Source organism: Scophthalmus maximus, chromosome 11 (assembly GCF_022379125.1).
Source record: "Scophthalmus maximus strain ysfricsl-2021 chromosome 11, ASM2237912v1, whole genome shotgun sequence".
NCBI lineage: Eukaryota > Metazoa > Chordata > Actinopteri > Pleuronectiformes > Scophthalmidae > Scophthalmus > Scophthalmus maximus.
In genome coordinates this window covers 11,481,753-11,498,852 of record NC_061525.1, presented here as the reverse complement: position 1 = coordinate 11,498,852, position 17,100 = coordinate 11,481,753, and the positions used below count along the sequence as shown (strand labels likewise).

At 40.1% G+C, this 17,100-nt stretch overlaps 3 protein-coding genes across 5 annotated transcripts; 1 reads left to right on the top strand and 2 right to left on the bottom strand.

Moving 5' to 3' along the window:
* Position 1: 1 nt before the first annotated feature.
* si:dkey-4p15.5 (zona pellucida-like domain-containing protein 1) lies at positions 2–4,497 on the bottom strand. Of its 2 annotated transcripts, none has more exons than XM_035623264.2 (11): positions 4,228–4,497; positions 3,592–3,707; positions 3,265–3,491; positions 2,929–3,113; positions 2,747–2,819; positions 2,550–2,647; positions 2,382–2,462; positions 2,110–2,281; positions 1,882–1,981; positions 1,097–1,126; positions 2–450 (listed from the first exon to the last, which is right to left on the bottom strand). In XM_035623264.2, exons 1-11 carry the CDS (start codon positions 4,266–4,268, stop codon positions 314–316), a joined length of 1,260 nt encoding a protein of 419 aa, XP_035479157.1. In that variant the 5' UTR covers positions 4,269–4,497; the 3' UTR covers positions 2–313. The 2 variants fall into 2 exon arrangements, with proteins under 2 accessions (XP_035479157.1, XP_035479158.1); XM_035623265.2 differs by having other exon boundaries at positions 1,097–1,123.
* A 4,342-nt stretch (positions 4,498–8,839) lies between these two features.
* Positions 8,840–13,218, top strand: hspa8b (heat shock protein family A (Hsp70) member 8b). 2 transcript variants are annotated; one of them, XM_047335714.1, is made up of 9 exons: positions 8,840–8,994; positions 9,417–9,625; positions 9,708–9,913; positions 10,232–10,384; positions 10,554–11,109; positions 11,194–11,396; positions 11,487–11,685; positions 12,224–12,456; positions 12,555–13,218. In XM_047335714.1, exons 2-9 carry the CDS (start codon positions 9,421–9,423, stop codon positions 12,738–12,740), a joined length of 1,941 nt encoding a protein of 646 aa, XP_047191670.1. In that variant the 5' UTR covers positions 8,840–8,994; positions 9,417–9,420; the 3' UTR covers positions 12,741–13,218. The 2 variants fall into 2 exon arrangements, with proteins under 2 accessions (XP_047191670.1, XP_035479156.2); XM_035623263.2 differs by having other exon boundaries at positions 8,901–8,994; positions 9,361–9,625.
* Positions 13,219–14,496: 1,278 nt separating this feature from the next.
* Positions 14,497–16,673, bottom strand: lim2.3 (lens intrinsic membrane protein 2.3). Its single transcript, XM_035623266.2, has 5 exons — positions 16,504–16,673; positions 15,718–15,911; positions 15,105–15,254; positions 14,886–15,020; positions 14,497–14,753 (listed from the first exon to the last, which is right to left on the bottom strand). The coding sequence occupies exons 2-5, from the start codon at positions 15,890–15,892 to the stop codon at positions 14,692–14,694; spliced, it is 522 nt and encodes a 173-aa protein (XP_035479159.1). The 5' UTR covers positions 15,893–15,911; positions 16,504–16,673; the 3' UTR covers positions 14,497–14,691.
* Between the last annotated feature and the right edge of the window lie 427 nt (positions 16,674–17,100).

The window sequence follows — 17,100 nt, the reverse complement described above, 5'->3', positions numbered from 1 at the left end:
ATGACTCTGACAACATGATTAAAACTAATATTTAACTATAATACACAATTATTATACATACATTATATGTACTGTGCCCTCATCTCCATATTGATAAACTATGTGATTCATAAAGATTATAATGTGCATGCCTCGATAACTGCTGACCACTGTGTTAAGAGGCTCATATTCATGAAATGGAAAAGCTACGTAGTTGTGTGACGGTATGATGTTTCTGACTATTGTTTCTCATGGCTTGTTTAAAATGCAGATGATGAAGTATTATGCTGGTGTAGAAGCAAAGTGAAGGGACTCCACCCTCAGTCAGTGGATATTACTGGAGCATTGACTTCTTTTGCCTGATGTAAAACATAAAGTAAACAACCATGGAGATGAGGAGGATTGTCAGGATGCAGATGCAGATGATCACAGCCACCACAGGGCTGCTGTAGTTGCTCTCGTATGCCAGCTCTGCAGGAGTAGGGGAGAAGGAAAGCGTTAAGACATCAAACATTAATATATACTTCATGGGTATGGTAATTAATGTTGTTATTTACCGAATTAGCATGCACCAAGAAAGTATCCATCAGAGACTGTTTGACCCAGGCCATCAATGTGTCACATCAAAAGCGCAAAGAAGTGTTTTATCTTTTGCGTTGTGTAAACGATGTTAGTATGATATGTATCATATATATGTATGCTGTGTATATAGAAGCCTATATACAGCGTGTGCGGGGTGTGCCCCCCGGTGCTTTTCAATTATGATGTAACTCGTGATGGTAGCAACAAAATGCAGGAACTTTAACATGCAGCAAGACAGATGACTTAACAACAAAAAAAAAGGACTTCATCAGGGCAGAAAAGTGAAAGGCTTAAGACCGGCTAAGTAAATCCATGGACCTTAACCCAATAGAGCAACATTTCCCCATGTCATCTCCTGAAGAGGAGACAGGAGGGAGAAACCTCCAAAAGTAACAAGACATGGAAGAGGCTGCACTAAAAAGACTAGAAAAGCAACATGAATGCACAGTTTGTCACAGGCTTGATGCAGTCATTGCCAGGAAGTGTTATGCATCCAAACATGTTATTGAAGTTACTTTAAGACTCGGATCCTTACCGTGAGTAGAAAAGAAAGTTGGAGAATCTACTAAAAAAAGAAAGAAATGGAAACACACTATGGTCAGTAATATACAGGATTGACTTTTCTTGTGTTGTTTTTCATCATTTTGGGAAATGCATTTATTTTATTTTTTTGCCAACAGTTAAATGAGTCCATTGATTCCACTCCATTATCTGTCCATTTAATGTAAAGCTACAGCCAGCAGCAGGTTAGCTTAGCTTAGCATAAAGATTGGATAAAGAGGGAAGCAGCTAGCCTTGCTCTGTCAAAAGGATGACCCCCCCCAAAAAAATCTTCTGACCAACATCCCTAAAGCTCATTATTTAACATGTTTAATACATATCATGTAAAAATTTCTTTCTGTGGTTTTCCCATTTTCCAGTTTTGATGCTAAGCTAAGCTAACCGCTCTCTGACTCTAGCTTCATAGTTAATATACAGGCATGAGAGAGGTGTTGATCCTAACCCTCGCCAATGAAAAAGTACATTTCCCAAAATGTCAAACCACTTGTATGGCAGTGTGATGATACTGTATTATGTAAATAAAGATAGTAAGTATAGTGCTGATTTATTTTCATTAATAGTAGCTACAATTGCCCAAAAACTATCCCTTTTAATAACCATTGATTTTCATAGGGTTTGAAATAATTTCCAGTCAGATGTAATCATTCATCAGACATTTGGAGATCATATTGGCTTCTTTACCACATGTTTCATTAGTCAATGCATAAAAAGTTTTAAGATAGGATAGGATTTTTATTGCAGTTTGCTCCAAAGACGTACCCCTGGTCTGTTGGGACACGAGTATGGCAGGCGAGCTGACCGTCGCGTTGGGCAACACTTCATGGGTCTCCCTCTTTCTCCTCCCTTGGGTGGTGCAGTTCTGTTGAAAATTAACAAACACAGACAAAGCTCAGCACGATTCACCGACACCATGTGCCGAGTTGATATATCTTAAAATTAGGTTTGGACTCCAAAAGGAACTCAGGTAAAGAGACAAAGTTTACTCACAGGCAGTAATGTGCTACATGAGGTCGTCTCACAGAGTCGCGTGACGCAGTGCACGTAGTACGTGGAAACTATCTGCTCTTTGTGATCCACGAATCTGAAGGCTTCAAAAGAGAAGTTTGCCATCTGAGACACTCCGTTGAGCTCCACCTTAATTTGTGGGTTAAGTGTACACCTTGAGTGAAAGAGAGACGGCTAGTGTTACCTCACATGGGGAAGTTTAAAGGTAAGTGGAAGGTATTACTTACTGTATATATACTGTACATGAGACTCACCCTATAAAAAGATCATAAAAGGTGCTTGTCAAGGGTATGGGACTTGTTGTTGCATAACATCTGTCCAGCAGCACGTGGAACCTTCAGGGAACAGATCAATGGATTTTAAATGTTTTTTCTCATTCATATAACCTGTTGTTCACTGCATGCTGGCAAAAACCTAAATACCTGTCTGTTAGATTTTCCGCTTTGACTGAAACATAAACCTTGGTCTTCAGGTTGATTCCTGTTTGTGGGATTTCTAGGCGGTCTTTGTACCCTTCATCCTGTTCCACAGGAAAGTATGAACAAATTTAAAGTTATAAAATGTTTTGGAGAACAAATACTCTTTCCCCTTCTGAAAGCTACAGTAGGGCAGGCCTTACTTTGTAGAGCTGCATATTCAGTGTGCTGATGAAGCTGCCATTGTTGCCTTGTATGGCAAGATTCACACCTGATCTGTGTTGAATCAAACAGAATTCCTTTAATGCATTAGGAACTTGGCTGAATCAAAAGTCATTTCATATGCAGTGCGGGTGTGATTCTGGGTGCCACGTAGCATACTCACACGGCCACTTGAGTATTGTTCAGTAGATACTGCATTGGGTAACGACAGGAGAACTTGTACAGGATCTGTGAGCGGTAGGTGATCTTAGAGGTGGACGGGTCCCTAGAATTTACCTCGCCAGAAATGTTGATGTACTGAACATTTGAGAAGTCGACAAATGCCCCAGACCCAACCTCATTGGTAACCTATTGAAAAAGAATCATGTTTTTAGTGAAATAGTCAGGAATAACAGTTTTCTCATTACGTTAACAGAAATCCACGGAATTTTCTAGGAGACTGAGTTGCTCAACTATTGTGCTCTTTGAAAATGACGGGTAGGGCTATTGTAAATAATACCTTAAAGTTACTGTTGCAGGCAGTGATGGCACTTTCATTCAGGGGGATTTTGAATTTTAAGACTGGCGGGACAGCTGTCCAGTCAGCAGTCCCAAAACACTCAAGTTTGTTGAACTCATTGTTGAGGGCCATCATAGACTCATTGTAAAGAGCTTGGTACATTGGGCAAATGTAGATGCTCAGGTACATGTACTGAGTGCCACAGGTCACAATTATGTCAGAGTTTTCTAGGAGAGACGTAAAAAAAGGGAGGGATGTAAACCGAACTGCAATGGAAGTGTGAAAATAACAGAAGCTCTAGAAGATATCCAAGAGAATGTCACAAACCTGGAGGTCTGTTCGTATCACTAAGAATGCAAGGGTCTGGTAATTGGGCCTCAGTCCTCAGAATGAGGCCGAGCTGGAACAGAAGAATGACCAGCCACATTGTTCTGAGTGTAGACCTGTGAGAACACAGCATAAACCATGGGGACCGACGCATTCACTTTTCAAGGGAATGTGCTTTGAAAGAAAACTCTTTCAAAAATGCAGGCAAAAGTTGTTATGCACCTCTGTGTCCATGAGGGAGAACATTACAAAGGTAACAGAGTTACTCAAACAATATTATGAGACACAGTAAGCCTTTACTTGATATGTTTTAATTCCGTTGCACAGGTCTGCGCAGGGAACAAACATGTCCTCCATTTTGAATGTCAAGAAAATTAGAAATATAACTGGCAATATTGATCAGATAAAGTCCCTCACATTATATCTCATCAGCCATTTAATTAAAAGATCCAACAAATCCACAAACAAATCACAGTATTTCTCTATTTTTGTTATAGCCGAAAATATTTAAAACAAATCTGAATATTTTGACATAAATAATACATTCACAAATAATTGTCTGCTAACAAAAGTATTTTTCATACCATATAGTATGATTAGGTAAAACAAAATGATTACATTATTTAAGGGACTTACCTGAAAGTCTTCATTTTGTGTTTTGCTATTACTTCTCTCATCTCTCTATTTATACTGTTGCCCCCCCACCTTCATCCACCCCCCTTGGCCCAAAGGGGCGTGTAAAGGGATGCTTCAGACAAAAGTGCAACCTGTAACATAAGCTGGACATTCATCATCTCCATCATTTTACGTGAATTGTTTTCATTTCAATAACAATTAACGTCAAGTAAACTTCGTCACGTCAAGCAGCTCCACCTCAACTCGTGTTGATGTAACTGATATTTTTAGATTCTTTCCAACCACTCCCAGCTCTCTGTCTCAAGACTACTTATTTTCTCCTCATATTTTGTGTGTTATGGGGTGTTACACCAGCCAAACATAAATTTGTAATATACATTATATAAGCAAAATGTACATAAAAGTATCATAAGTAAAATTAAAAAAATAGGAAAAAGTTCCCTGTAACTGATATCATTTTATAAGACATGATCATTTTGTCAGTACTGATGTATTAATGCAAATGAAAATACAGTTGGACTTCCCTATCTGTTTTAGGTGGGGCTAGTTTTAACCACCTGCAGTTTAGTTTTGTGGACACCAACCAAGGGGTCCCTGCCCCTAAGTGTCTGAAGGGTTACGAGTTGATAAATGGGAGAGGAAAGGAAAAACAATGAACTAAAATGTTTATCAATCCAATGCATTTTTGATATGTTCCATATTGTTTATACATATACAATATATATATATATAGTGGTAGAATAGAAAGCACAATATTTCCCTATGAAACGTAGTGGAGTAGAAGTATACATAGCATGAAATGGAAATACTGTGCCTCAAATTTGCTGTTTTTTATTAAAGATTGCATTTCACTGTCTGAGATATCGTTTGTATCAAATTTCAAAGATAAAAAATGTGTTATCTACTTATATAGCAGCCAGCTTTCAACTAATGTCGTAATGCAGGAACATTCATCTCATAATTATTCTCTCATTGCATATCATTTTATATGTAGGACAATGCAAGCCAAATGGCCAAGAATAATGTTACGTAATGAAAAAAAACACTTGATTATACTGTCCTGGGTGTTGCATAGGAACTATAACGTCTACAAACCAAGGGGCGATTTTCCATCTTCCTGTGAATGAACAGGATCTGTGATCTGGTAACAATAGTTTTTTCTCTTTTTTAGATCTTTTGATGTGATAAAAGTCTCACTATTGTTTGTCAGAGCGCGAGTTTTGAAGTGGATCAGTTTTTGTTATGGCCTCAGGCTGTAACCTGTAAATAGAAAATTTCAGTCCCATTTTGTACAGTCTGCAAATAAAAGACACACCTAGATCTGAGAGAAATCCAAAGTCTTTTGTGAAGCAAGGGACTCCTGAGTAACTCAGGTCCCTAAAGAACAGCACCACAATACACCACAAGGGTACAGACTGAAAAAGGTTCCTGTTAAATTACTTTAGATGTATCCGATGTCAAATGGCAGTTTTAATCTCTCCTTTGTTGCCTAAAAAGCATTTGTCTGCGAGCAGTGCCATCGGTGTTACCGAAGGCACATTTCTTCAAAACTTGGACCCACAAGCAAATAATGTCACCCTGGGGAAATGCTATCACATTTAGGTCAGGAACCAGGGTAAAAACAATAAATGTTCTGTATTTAATGGGAGTGGATAAAGTGAGTGTTTAGTGTTTGATTTTATGTAGAATCCAAATCCCATTGACTCAGTTTGAACGGGAAAATGTTGAAAATTCTGATAACAACCAAGTTGAAGTTTGATGAAGTGAACCTGAGTTTGAACCTCATCATCGAGCTGGTTGACAGAATATGCTGAGGATTAAATTATTTAATTATAAAGGAACATAGAATGACGTGTATCGGTGACACTGTGTTGCCTCGGAATGAAAGTGTTGCCATGTAAACCAGCGGCATGTATTGTGAGCTTTGCTGTGACGCACAGATTCTAGGACCCGGCTTATCAAAGATATATCAATACCAGTGTCTTCAGGTATGTCGGTCAAAGTAACAGGACATTTTAGGACAGAAATGCCAAAGGTATGTTAAGGTCAATCAGAAACAGTGTCATCATTTGATACTCTTGATACTATTATGAGGTGACATTTTTTTCAGATTTTCTTTTTAAAACATTTGTTTATCATTACGGAAAATTGTAACGGCCCTTAACATTCAGTATTGTCTGAAGCTGATGAATTTAGCTGTAACTGGCTGAAACTGAAGTTCCAAAGTATGGGTACCACTTTCTGATGAGGCACCATACATTCAGAGCAGATGAAATGAGCTCCCAGAATTCATATGGGTCCCAGGCTAGGTAGCCAGTGCAGCGTGGTGAGGATGGGGTTTAAATGGTCTTGTCTCCTTTGACCTGTTAAAAGTCTGGCAGCCGAGTTTTAAACAAGCTGGACACAAGAGGGCTTTAGGGAATTACAGTCGTCCAGACGTGAAGTGATGAAGGAATGAATAACTTTTTCAAACTTAGGGGTTTTGGTTTCCATTAATCTCTTTTATCAGCAAAGATGTTTCTCCTATAATGATCAGTTTAATTCAACTCATGCATAGGTCTTGACTGAGCTTAACTTTATCAACAGGTGTCCGTTATGGACTTTTTAACAAGGCCAGACATGTCTATACATAACGCACTCATGTGTCCATGAATGTGACTCCTCGCAGAAATGTGAGCACTTAAAGACTTCATACACTCTCAGGTGGTGAATGGATGTTTACACTGTAAAAAGAATGGTTGTCATGTAGGACTCTGGGGACAAAGCAAGTGTCTTGCCTATAGGGCTGTGACAATAAAGGCAGTTTAAAGATGTATACACTAAAGGGACTCTTGGGAAAGCTAAGATGAAAAGTACAGTTCATTAACAGGCTATGACATAACACAGGTCACAGTGAAAACCAGTGTGTACATGAAATCTCACATTTTTAGTCACATTCTTATTGCCACTCTAGATGAATTTCAACATTCTTATTGCCACTCTAGATGAATTTCAACATTCTTATTGCCACTCTAGATGAATTTCAACATTCTTATTGCCACTCTAGATGAATTTCAACCTCAGCCTGTGCAGTCGTACACAGGAGTAATCGATTTTTTTCTGTCAGTGTTCCTTTCAATATATATACATATATTTTGTTTACACTTTTGTCTTAAATTAGCATTTACGTGTGCATTGTATTATACTTGTTAGATCTATCTGATCCTATTGTTTCTTTCCTTTTTCTATGTTGCACCTTTGCAGGGTCAAATTAACCGGAAGGTCATGGTTTGTTTTTGTGTAACCTTACAATAGATTTCTTTTCAGCAACTTGTGACTGTAATTAGACCATGCTGAACACTGAGTCAGTCTCTTAGGCACATGCAACACCTGAGCTGTATCATAACATGTTGTGACGGTATCATAGCAGGATCCTACTTGTTTTAAGGTCACATCAGGACATATTCTTGTATGTGCTGTTCTGTAATTGGTAAACCAATCCCAGTGTTTGTTATAAAACTTGATGATCTGTGACCCACTTGTATTTTATTTCTCTTTTTAATAATACACCCTGATTTCAGTACTGATCCATCCCCACATTAATATTTGGTGTAGCTTGACAGATTGTGTATTTAGTATCCTACATATCGGTGTTCTTGATGCATCTAAAGTGACTCACCTGGCACTTTGAGGTTCAGTTTAATCTTGCAGTAGTCCTTAAGCTAGGTAAATAGATAAATAGATTACATTACATTGATTTTGCTGACGTTTTTATCCAAAGTGACTTGCAGTCAGAATCAAACCCGACTTTCTGTAACAAAGTCAGCAGTGTAACCAACTAAGCCATACCAGCTGTGTAGATTGGTATTGGTGAGATTGGTGGTTTCACGTTTAAGACATTTGCGTCTGTATCTCAGAACTCAAAATGCATGGTTAAGTCTGAAACGCAAGGAGTGAAACTATTATTTCTGTATGAAATAAGTGGTAAGCCGTATCAGAAGTTAATAGAAATAATTTAAAAAAGCGCTTCAAAACCTTACTTAGCCCTTTCACGCATAGTGGTCACTACTGTGGACAGCTATTCAAAAGCAGTTTTCTTGTATATGCATGGGTGTTGATGGTATAATTGCACATCAGCCAACACAGTAGACCTAGTGTGTCATCCATAGGTGTCATCCCATACACTTGCCACCCACTGGTTAGCCACTGTAAGTGCAACACAAATTCGTCAAAACCAAGATGGTCGACGGATGGCCATAAATGGTGAGCAGCTCAGGGAAAAGTTACCAATCCTGCTATAATAGGAAACATGTGCAAGCAAAAGATATCTGGTAACATCAAGTAACATCTGAGGAGTAATACATTTGTTTGAATTTCCGAATATTGATTTAATAACTGTAATTCACACCAATTACACTGATGTTACAGTTCATTTAAGGTGAATACAGTAACTCAGATAACCTTACCTAAAGTATTCATTTTATTGTGAATTAAGTTAACTGGATTAAAGAACTTTAGTGCATTTGTAAAATCAAAACAAAAATCAAAACAAAACATTCTTTTATGATGCTAATGTGATGTCATCCTCGTTAATGAAATGATCAAAGGTTCAAAGACACACACACTCCTGCTATCTTTGATCTCATCGCACGTAACAGGTAGTGAATCCTCTCAGAATCCCATTTGAATTACAGCAGACAGAGGTGAGACTCTGAGTTCGTTGACCACATTTGAAAATTCAAAACCGGACTGAGACCACCACCCAGAAAGACAAGCACAATTTCTGAGGTATGTCTGAAGCTGACAACATGGTACCAACAACACGACAAGAATGAGCTCATTCATTGGTTCACCTCTTGGCCATGCGTATTGTCACATCTCCTGAAATTTCAGAGATGGCAGGCAACAACGTAACATCTCATGTATTTTCTTCGATTTTACACCTTTATAGCATTTAAATACTGCGTTTCATTTTGATCGGATTAGGGGTTGGGATTATGGTTAGGTACATAGTGCCTGAAGTTTCTGTTTGCTTCCACAGTCACATTGTGTGAAAGAGCACTAACTTTTTGATGTAAAACTGTGTATGAATAATGTGGGAATGAGAGTGAGTTGAAGATACATTTTCAAGCGCCAAATTACTCCTGTACGCAGATATTCAGTCCAGTGCCAGTGTACGGTTAACAACCGATTACTTTCATCTTCTCAAGAACCATGTCCAAGGGACCAGCAGTTGGCATTGACCTGGGCACTACCTACTCCTGTGTAGGAGTGTTTCAGCACGGCAAAGTTGAAATCATTGCCAATGACCAGGGAAACAGGACCACACCCAGTTATGTTGCCTTCACTGACACTGAGAGGCTGATTGGGGATGCAGCCAAGAATCAGGTGGCACTGAACCCCAACAACACAGTATTTGGTATGATTTTTTTTTCTTCTCTAGACAAATCAAGCACGATTAGATGTTTTCTAGTAATCACTTGTATGGTTTTGTTCCTCAGATGCAAAGCGTCTTATTGGACGTCGGTTTGATGACAGTGTTGTCCAGGCAGACATGAAGCTCTGGCCCTTCACAGTTATTAGCGATGATTCACGCCCCAAAGTAGAAGTGGAGTACAAGGGTGAGACCAAGACCTTCTACCCAGAGGAGATCTCCTCCATGGTGCTGCTTAAAATGAAGGAAATTGCAGAGGCGTACCTTGGCAAGGTAAAACTGTATGCTTCAGTTTATCCAAACAATACATTTTGACATCTTATGATTAATATTTTGGAGGTCTGCATGAGTTGTATACAACTTAAACATTAACTCCACTGCCATTTTCTGGGCTGCAGGATGTAAACAGGACATTGCTCTATTTGTTTTCTGTTTGCTACAATTCTGCTGTTTTATTAGACTACAGATCTGTCAGTTTTAACTGAACTTATGATAAACAACTAATTATGATAAAAAAATATGTTATTGCTGCTCAAAATCTTATAAATGTCCCATTAAATGTTGCTATCTGCAACCATTTCCTTCTTGCAGACAGTTACAAATGCTGTAGTGACTGTGCCTGCCTACTTCAATGACTCTCAGCGCCAGGCCACCAAAGATGCAGGGACTATTTCTGGGCTTAATGTGCTTCGTATCATCAATGAGCCGACTGCTGCTGCTATTGCTTATGGCCTGGACAAAAAGGTAAAAATATTGTTTTTAATCTTAAGGATTTTTTTGTTAATTTTAGTGAATTGTTTACAATGAATTTCAGTAATTGAGTAAAAATCACTGACTTTAAATGCGGGGTTTAGAAGGGGATCTATTCAATGCTATTGTAAAATAAATCACAGAAAATAATTTCAAATTACAGGCTGGGTCTGAAAGAAACGTCCTCATCTTTGACCTCGGCGGTGGCACATTTGACGTCTCCATCTTGAGCATTGAAGACGGTCTCTTTGAAGTGAAGTCCACAGCAGGCGACACTCACTTGGGTGGAGAAGACTTTGATAACCGCATGGTCAACCACTTCATCTCCGAGTTCAAGCGCAAGTCCAAGAAAGACATCAACAACAACAAGAGGGCAATTCGTCGGCTGCACACGGCTTGTGAGAGGGCCAAGCGCACCCTGTCATCCAGCACCCAAGCTAGTATTGAAATTGATTCTCTGTACGAGGGCATAGATTTCTACACCTCGATCACCAGAGCCCGGTTTGAGGAGCTGAATGCAGACCTGTTCCGAGGAACCATGGCGCCCGTGGAACAGGCTATCCGTGATGCCAAGATGGACAAGGCTCAAATCCATGACATTGTCTTGGTGGGAGGCTCCACTCGTATTCCAAAGATCCAAAAGCTTCTGCAGGATGTTTTCAACGGGAAGGACCTGAATAAAAGCATTAACCCTGATGAAGCAGTGGCCTATGGTGCAGGTATGGTCCCTGTTTGGCCATAAATATAACAGTGACTATAAAAAGCAACGCACTAAACCTCAAATCCACCCATTTATTCTCCAGCTGTGCAGGCAGCCATCCTGTCTGGCGACAAATCTGAGATTGTACAGGACCTGCTGCTGCTGGATGTGACCCCCCTTTCTCTGGGCATTGAGACCGCTGGAGGTGTCATGACTGCTCTCATCAAGAGGAACACCACCATTCCCACGAAGCAGACCCAGACTTTTACCACCTATTCAGACAACCAGCCTGGTGTGCTCATTCAGGTATGACCATTACTGCGTTTCCCTGTATTTAGCTGAAAAGGAGTGCTTAATGGAAATCTTTGATGGGTTGACCGCACATTAAATCCACAGGTGTTTGAGGGCGAAAGGGCCATGACCAAAGACAACAACCTTCTGGGGAAATTTGAGCTGACTGGAATCCCCCCCGCTCCCCGAGGGGTTCCTCAGATTGAAGTGACCTTTGACATCAACGCCAACGGCATCCTGAATGTGTCCGCGGTCGACAAGAGCACTGGGAAGGAAAACAAAATCACGATCACCAACGACAAAGGCAACGCATAACTTAATCACTATTGCTGAATTTAATTTGGGTTTATTATTTGAAAAGGTTTACATGCTACAATGATCAGAAAATGCCCAGGTTTTGCACAATGTCCATTCCTGCAGCTCCTCTTTTCAGCCTCTGTCTTGAACACTTGGTTTCAGCTCCTGTCCCTTTAAGGCGCCCCTCCCAATAAAGAGCACTCTGTTCTGATTGGCCAGCTGGACAACTTTGTTTTGATTGGTCAACCACTTCCAGTGCACGTAGGAAGTGTCGGCCTCCACTCTCGCTTCACCTGGCTTTGTTTGGGGGAGTTGAGGCTAGCCGCTGGCCGTGCCCTCTGCATATCACGATGTTACAGAAGCATCAGCTGGACTACTGAGGAGCTGATACAGAAGCAGTGTTTTCTGTAGAACCTATATAACACACTTGAGGAAAGGGACAAACTGAAAAAGCATTAAATGTCTCCTTTAAATGTGAAACCAAATGTACAACTGCCTTGTGTTCATTTGAAATTAAACTCATTCTTTGCTCTGTTGCTGCTCAGGTCGCCTGAGCAAGGGGGACATTGAGCGTATGGTCCAGGAAGCAGAGGAGTACAAGGCTGAGGACGATATCCAGAGAGAGAAGATGGCTGCCAAGAACGGTCTGGAGTCCTACTCCTTCAACATGAAGTCTACTGTGGAAGACGAGAAGCTGAAGGGCAAGATCAGCGACGAGGACAAACGGAAGATTCTGGACAAGTGTAACGAGGTCATCAGCTGGCTCGATAAAAACCAGGTATGGTTTAGATGGGCAGTCAAGCTTGAGTATAAAAATAATTGTCAGACTGGCATCAGGTTGATACTCAAAGTCCTCTTCTTCCACTATTTTCTCAGTCTGCGGAAAAAGATGAGTTTGAGCACCAGCAGAAGAAGCTGGAGAAGGTGTGTAACCCTTTCATGACCAAGCTGTACCAGAGTGTGGGCGGGGCGCCGATGGGAATGCCTGGTGGTTTTCCTGGAGCTGGTGGTGCTCCTGGAGCAGGAGCCTCCTCCGCTCCCACCATCGAGGAGGTTGACTAGAGTTTTACCAGATTTGCATGAGCTTGTTGTCTTTCCTCTTTAAAGGTTAGTGTGGAGGGTTTTCATATGCATAATAACCCTGGTTTTAAATAGATTATACTCAGAACCACACCTCTGTTTGGATCGATTGATCATATTTTTATACCAGGCTTAGTGCAGCACTTTCACAGACTTTTTTGGGGGTTGCCAGTTTTTGCAGGCATCTGTACAGCAGTGTATTGCTGCCATGGCAGAAAAATTTAAACGGATCAGTAAATAAATTTGAAATGATAATACGTTTTCACGTTATTTCGTGAAAGTTTCCACGTTATTTTTCTACCCTGGCAGCAATACGCTTCCGTACATCTGTCTTGCATTTAGTTAAACCAGTTAAAGTTTGAATCACTATTCAATTTTTGTTGTTGTTATTGAGCTGGTTATGAGGCTAAAATGAATGAAATGAAAAATGAAACTAATTAAAAATGTTTTGCATTTTGAATTTGTTCCTTGTTTTTTCTTCACCTTACAGCAGTTAGCATGACGTGTTATTCTGCTCTTGATTTAAAGAGTTGAGAGAAGACGTGACATGAGAGAACATCTGAGTTAATACATTTGTCTGAGCCTCCTTCACTTATAGCCAAGTGGCAACCCACCGTGACGTCACCCGACGGCAATGCGAAGCCTCGAGTTTTGCATTTTGACCATTGCCATGTTGGGTTTTTGGGATCCAGACGTAGAGTTGGTGGTTGGTCTGACTGAGAGCTCCACTGCACGTCCACCTACACCTGCAACCATGCATCGATTGACTGACAGCTGCCAGTCATACTGTATCCACCCGCCAATACATACTGTGCTTTATCTTCTATTTGACTCTAAATGGGACCATAATTTACAAAATGACAGAATGACACAATACTTTATTGAAGAAGAGTTACTGCCTTAACGTACTGCCTTAGGCACAATACAATTTTGGTATTAAAGAACAATTTAGTTTAGATTAATTTTCAGTCTGTTATGTCCTGAAAAGATGGTCAAATTGAACGTAGGTAAATAAAGTGCAATACAAATGCAAACACCATTATCTGTAGTAAAGTATTTCTATATAAGGAACTAGAATTTTATTACTTATAGTTATATATGACTTTTAGTTTATGAATGCATTTAATTTAATAATTTTGGGCCACTTCATTGGGTCCTCTTCAACTTTTGCAACCAAACGCTTACCCCTGCATATAGCTTTTGCTGTTCAGACATTCATCAAGTAGATCTCATGTTGTGTTCAGGTTCACCTAGAATTAATTTAAAAAAAAAATAGACATTGATGTTGCTTTTAGTTAAAATCATTTAGCTGTGTAAGAAAACCTTCAGTTTATTTGCTTTTTCCGTAGACCCTTTCCCTCCAAGTGTAACTGTCTGTAAGCCTGGCATAGCAGACCAAAATGCCTCCGGGTGCAATTGGATAGACCTACAACAAGTGAGAGCAACGAATCATGTGGTGTCTGCTGAGCGGCGAGAAAACGTCATTATAGAGTGTTGCAGAGAGGAGATGCCGGTGATGATGATTCCACAATGTCTGAACGAGTGTTGCCGCTTTTGTGGGAGAAACTTCAAAATATTGGGTACTTTAAGTCAAATGCTCGTTCATTAGCGGCAGCCATAGCTCCTTGGTTGTTTTCAAAAGAGGAGGAAGTGGAGGAAATCACTTCCGAATGGAAGGGATTCAGAATGAGTCTGGTAGAGCAAATGAAATGAGCTCCCAGAATCGACATCCAACATCTGTGTTTTTAAGCTTTATTAATGCATAGAGACAAAATAGACAAGAAAAGCACTGATTTATTTATTTTTGCTTTATCGTGAATAGTTTAACAGGAAGTTATTGGAAAGTTCATTGGGATGTTGGTTTCTCTTGGCCGTATATTATAGATTGCGTGTGTGCGTGTGCGTGTGTGTGTGTTTTGAAGTCTTTGGCAGGTCAGCGCGAGTTAGAGTTTCTTGGGCATTCGTGCATCCGGTAGGCACACATGTAGAAGATACCTAGAATAAAGTAATGATAGTCTTAATAAGATAACCACAGTGTGTAGTGTCATCAACGACATAAGAACATAAGAAGGAGGAAAAAGGGATTTCCTCTTGTGTTTGCAGTTGTTAGTTAGGTGGGATTTATACCTGAGAAGAATGTGAGCACCACTGCCACCCAGCCCATTATATAGGACCAGGAGAATCGCCAGTTGCCATAGCGTTTACCATAGTAGTTCACTGTCACTCCAGTGTAGACGGCCATAGCCAGCAACACAAAGAAGCCTATAATCAAAAGAAAATCACGAGGATTAATTGATAATTGTCTTCACTATAGGCTTGTGTGTGGTTATCAGGCGAGGAGCTCACAGGAGATGAAGAAGAGGATGCCAGCTGCAAATGTCTTGTCAAACCCGTCAAAGGAGGAGTAGTGGATGAAGGCCATGACGCCAATCACGATGCCAATGAAACAAGCCAGCAAGGAAAGAATCATGAAGGCCCGGGTGGCGTCCCAATACGCTGTGGGTGAGGGGAGACGAGGAAAGTCTGAGACCTTTGACAGCCAGTTCTAATTTAAGAATTCAGAGGTTTTATTTTTCTGTCATACACCCAACTCATGCAATGTTTTCAAAGGTATTCATGTTTTATCAGCCGGCACTAGATTGCCATCTAGTGTTTGGCCTTGAGTTAGTGCCCCTTTGTTGCACCACAATTAAACGTGCATGATATGAATTAAGTAGGGGTTGGCTTCAAAAGTAAACATGGATCTGTTGAAGTCACGTAAGGAGTATCAGAGTAAAACTGCTCGCTTAAATGCAGTTTTTACAAAACAAACATACATTTACTTGACATAACCCCCCCGCCACCTCAAAACTGAGGAGGTGGTGCCAGGGTCACGGACGGATTGTCATTGAATTCATGAATATAAATGAGGATCTGTCTGCCCTGTGCATATGCAGAAGAAGACACAAACGAGCCTCACCAATGCTGTCTGTGTGTGTCATGCATTTCCCGGGCACACAGTACCGCCACAGGCCCTGGTGCATATAATTGCTGGAGTGACGGTACTGCATCCAGTAGTCGGTTGCCGTGGAGACAATGAGGAGTATGTTCCCAACTCCAGCACAGAACAACCCACCTCCCATGAAGCTGTACATCCTGACAAAAAAAAAAGCACTGACACAAAGAGAGAGACAACATTCCAGGTCAGGGCCATGGCATATGTGGCTCCTTCTGAACCACTTACAGCAGAAACTTCCTGTTACAGAGTACAGCTCTGGATATTAATAAAACAATATCTAAATACATTCATACAGGAAGCCACAAATGTTATGCTGGAGCAAGACACATCTGATAATAGAAACATTACTCATTAGCAGCCAGCTCATTTTAACCGGGGGGTGGGTCACTTTTTAAAACATTTTTCAAACCCAGAGATATTCATGTAAATTTATAACCCAGACCACAAGATGTTTAAATATACCACACATGACATGCTGATGAATAGGGAAATGTGTAAAAAAAAAAAATGCTAACAGGACTTCAGGAATATTTTTCCATCTAGTTCCAATGGTTCTAAAAACATGCTACCTTGCTGAAATATTGAATGATTAAATACACTTGTTTTAAATCAGTTTTGATTCAAAATCATGGTTCGGGAGTTAAACTGACAAATTCAGAGACGAATAATTTTTCTTCAAAGTTATATACAGAGGATTACACAGGTACACATGACATTTCACATTAGGGTTTAATATTGTTTACATACCTTTTAACGTTTTGGGGTTTTTTTTGCGTCAAATAAAGTCAGAGATTCCAATATTACGGGTTGTCAAAGCACAGAGGAGCCCAATATTGCCCAGGGTCACAGGAAATTTTGTTTGTGCATAGGAAACCAAGCGAACAAACGGTGTGGTGGCACAATGGGACATGCTGAGCCACAACCAATCACAGAGGATGAGTTTTGTGTTTTCGGGAATCTGCTGAAAATACAAAACTGTTAAAGCGCTGTGCCCATCATGGTAATACTGATGACACAGGGCTTTTAATTCAAAATGCTGCACAGCCCCACACAGTAAACTCATGGCATGAAATAGGCTTACCCACAGCATTGTGGAAAAATTTATTCAACAGAGATTATTTTTTAAATGATGAATATGTTTTAAAGAATTGTCATTTTTGAATTATGTCTCATATTATATGTTTTATGTAAATCCCTGTGTGTGGTTTGCTGACAGTAAAGCAACACTCATTTTCAGTAACTATCAGGTGATTTATGCCGTTAAATACAGGTCTCTCATCCAGCTCCTGTCACAATACTGTAATTCAAATTGTGCAACATGCTCATTTACATGAAATAAATCCA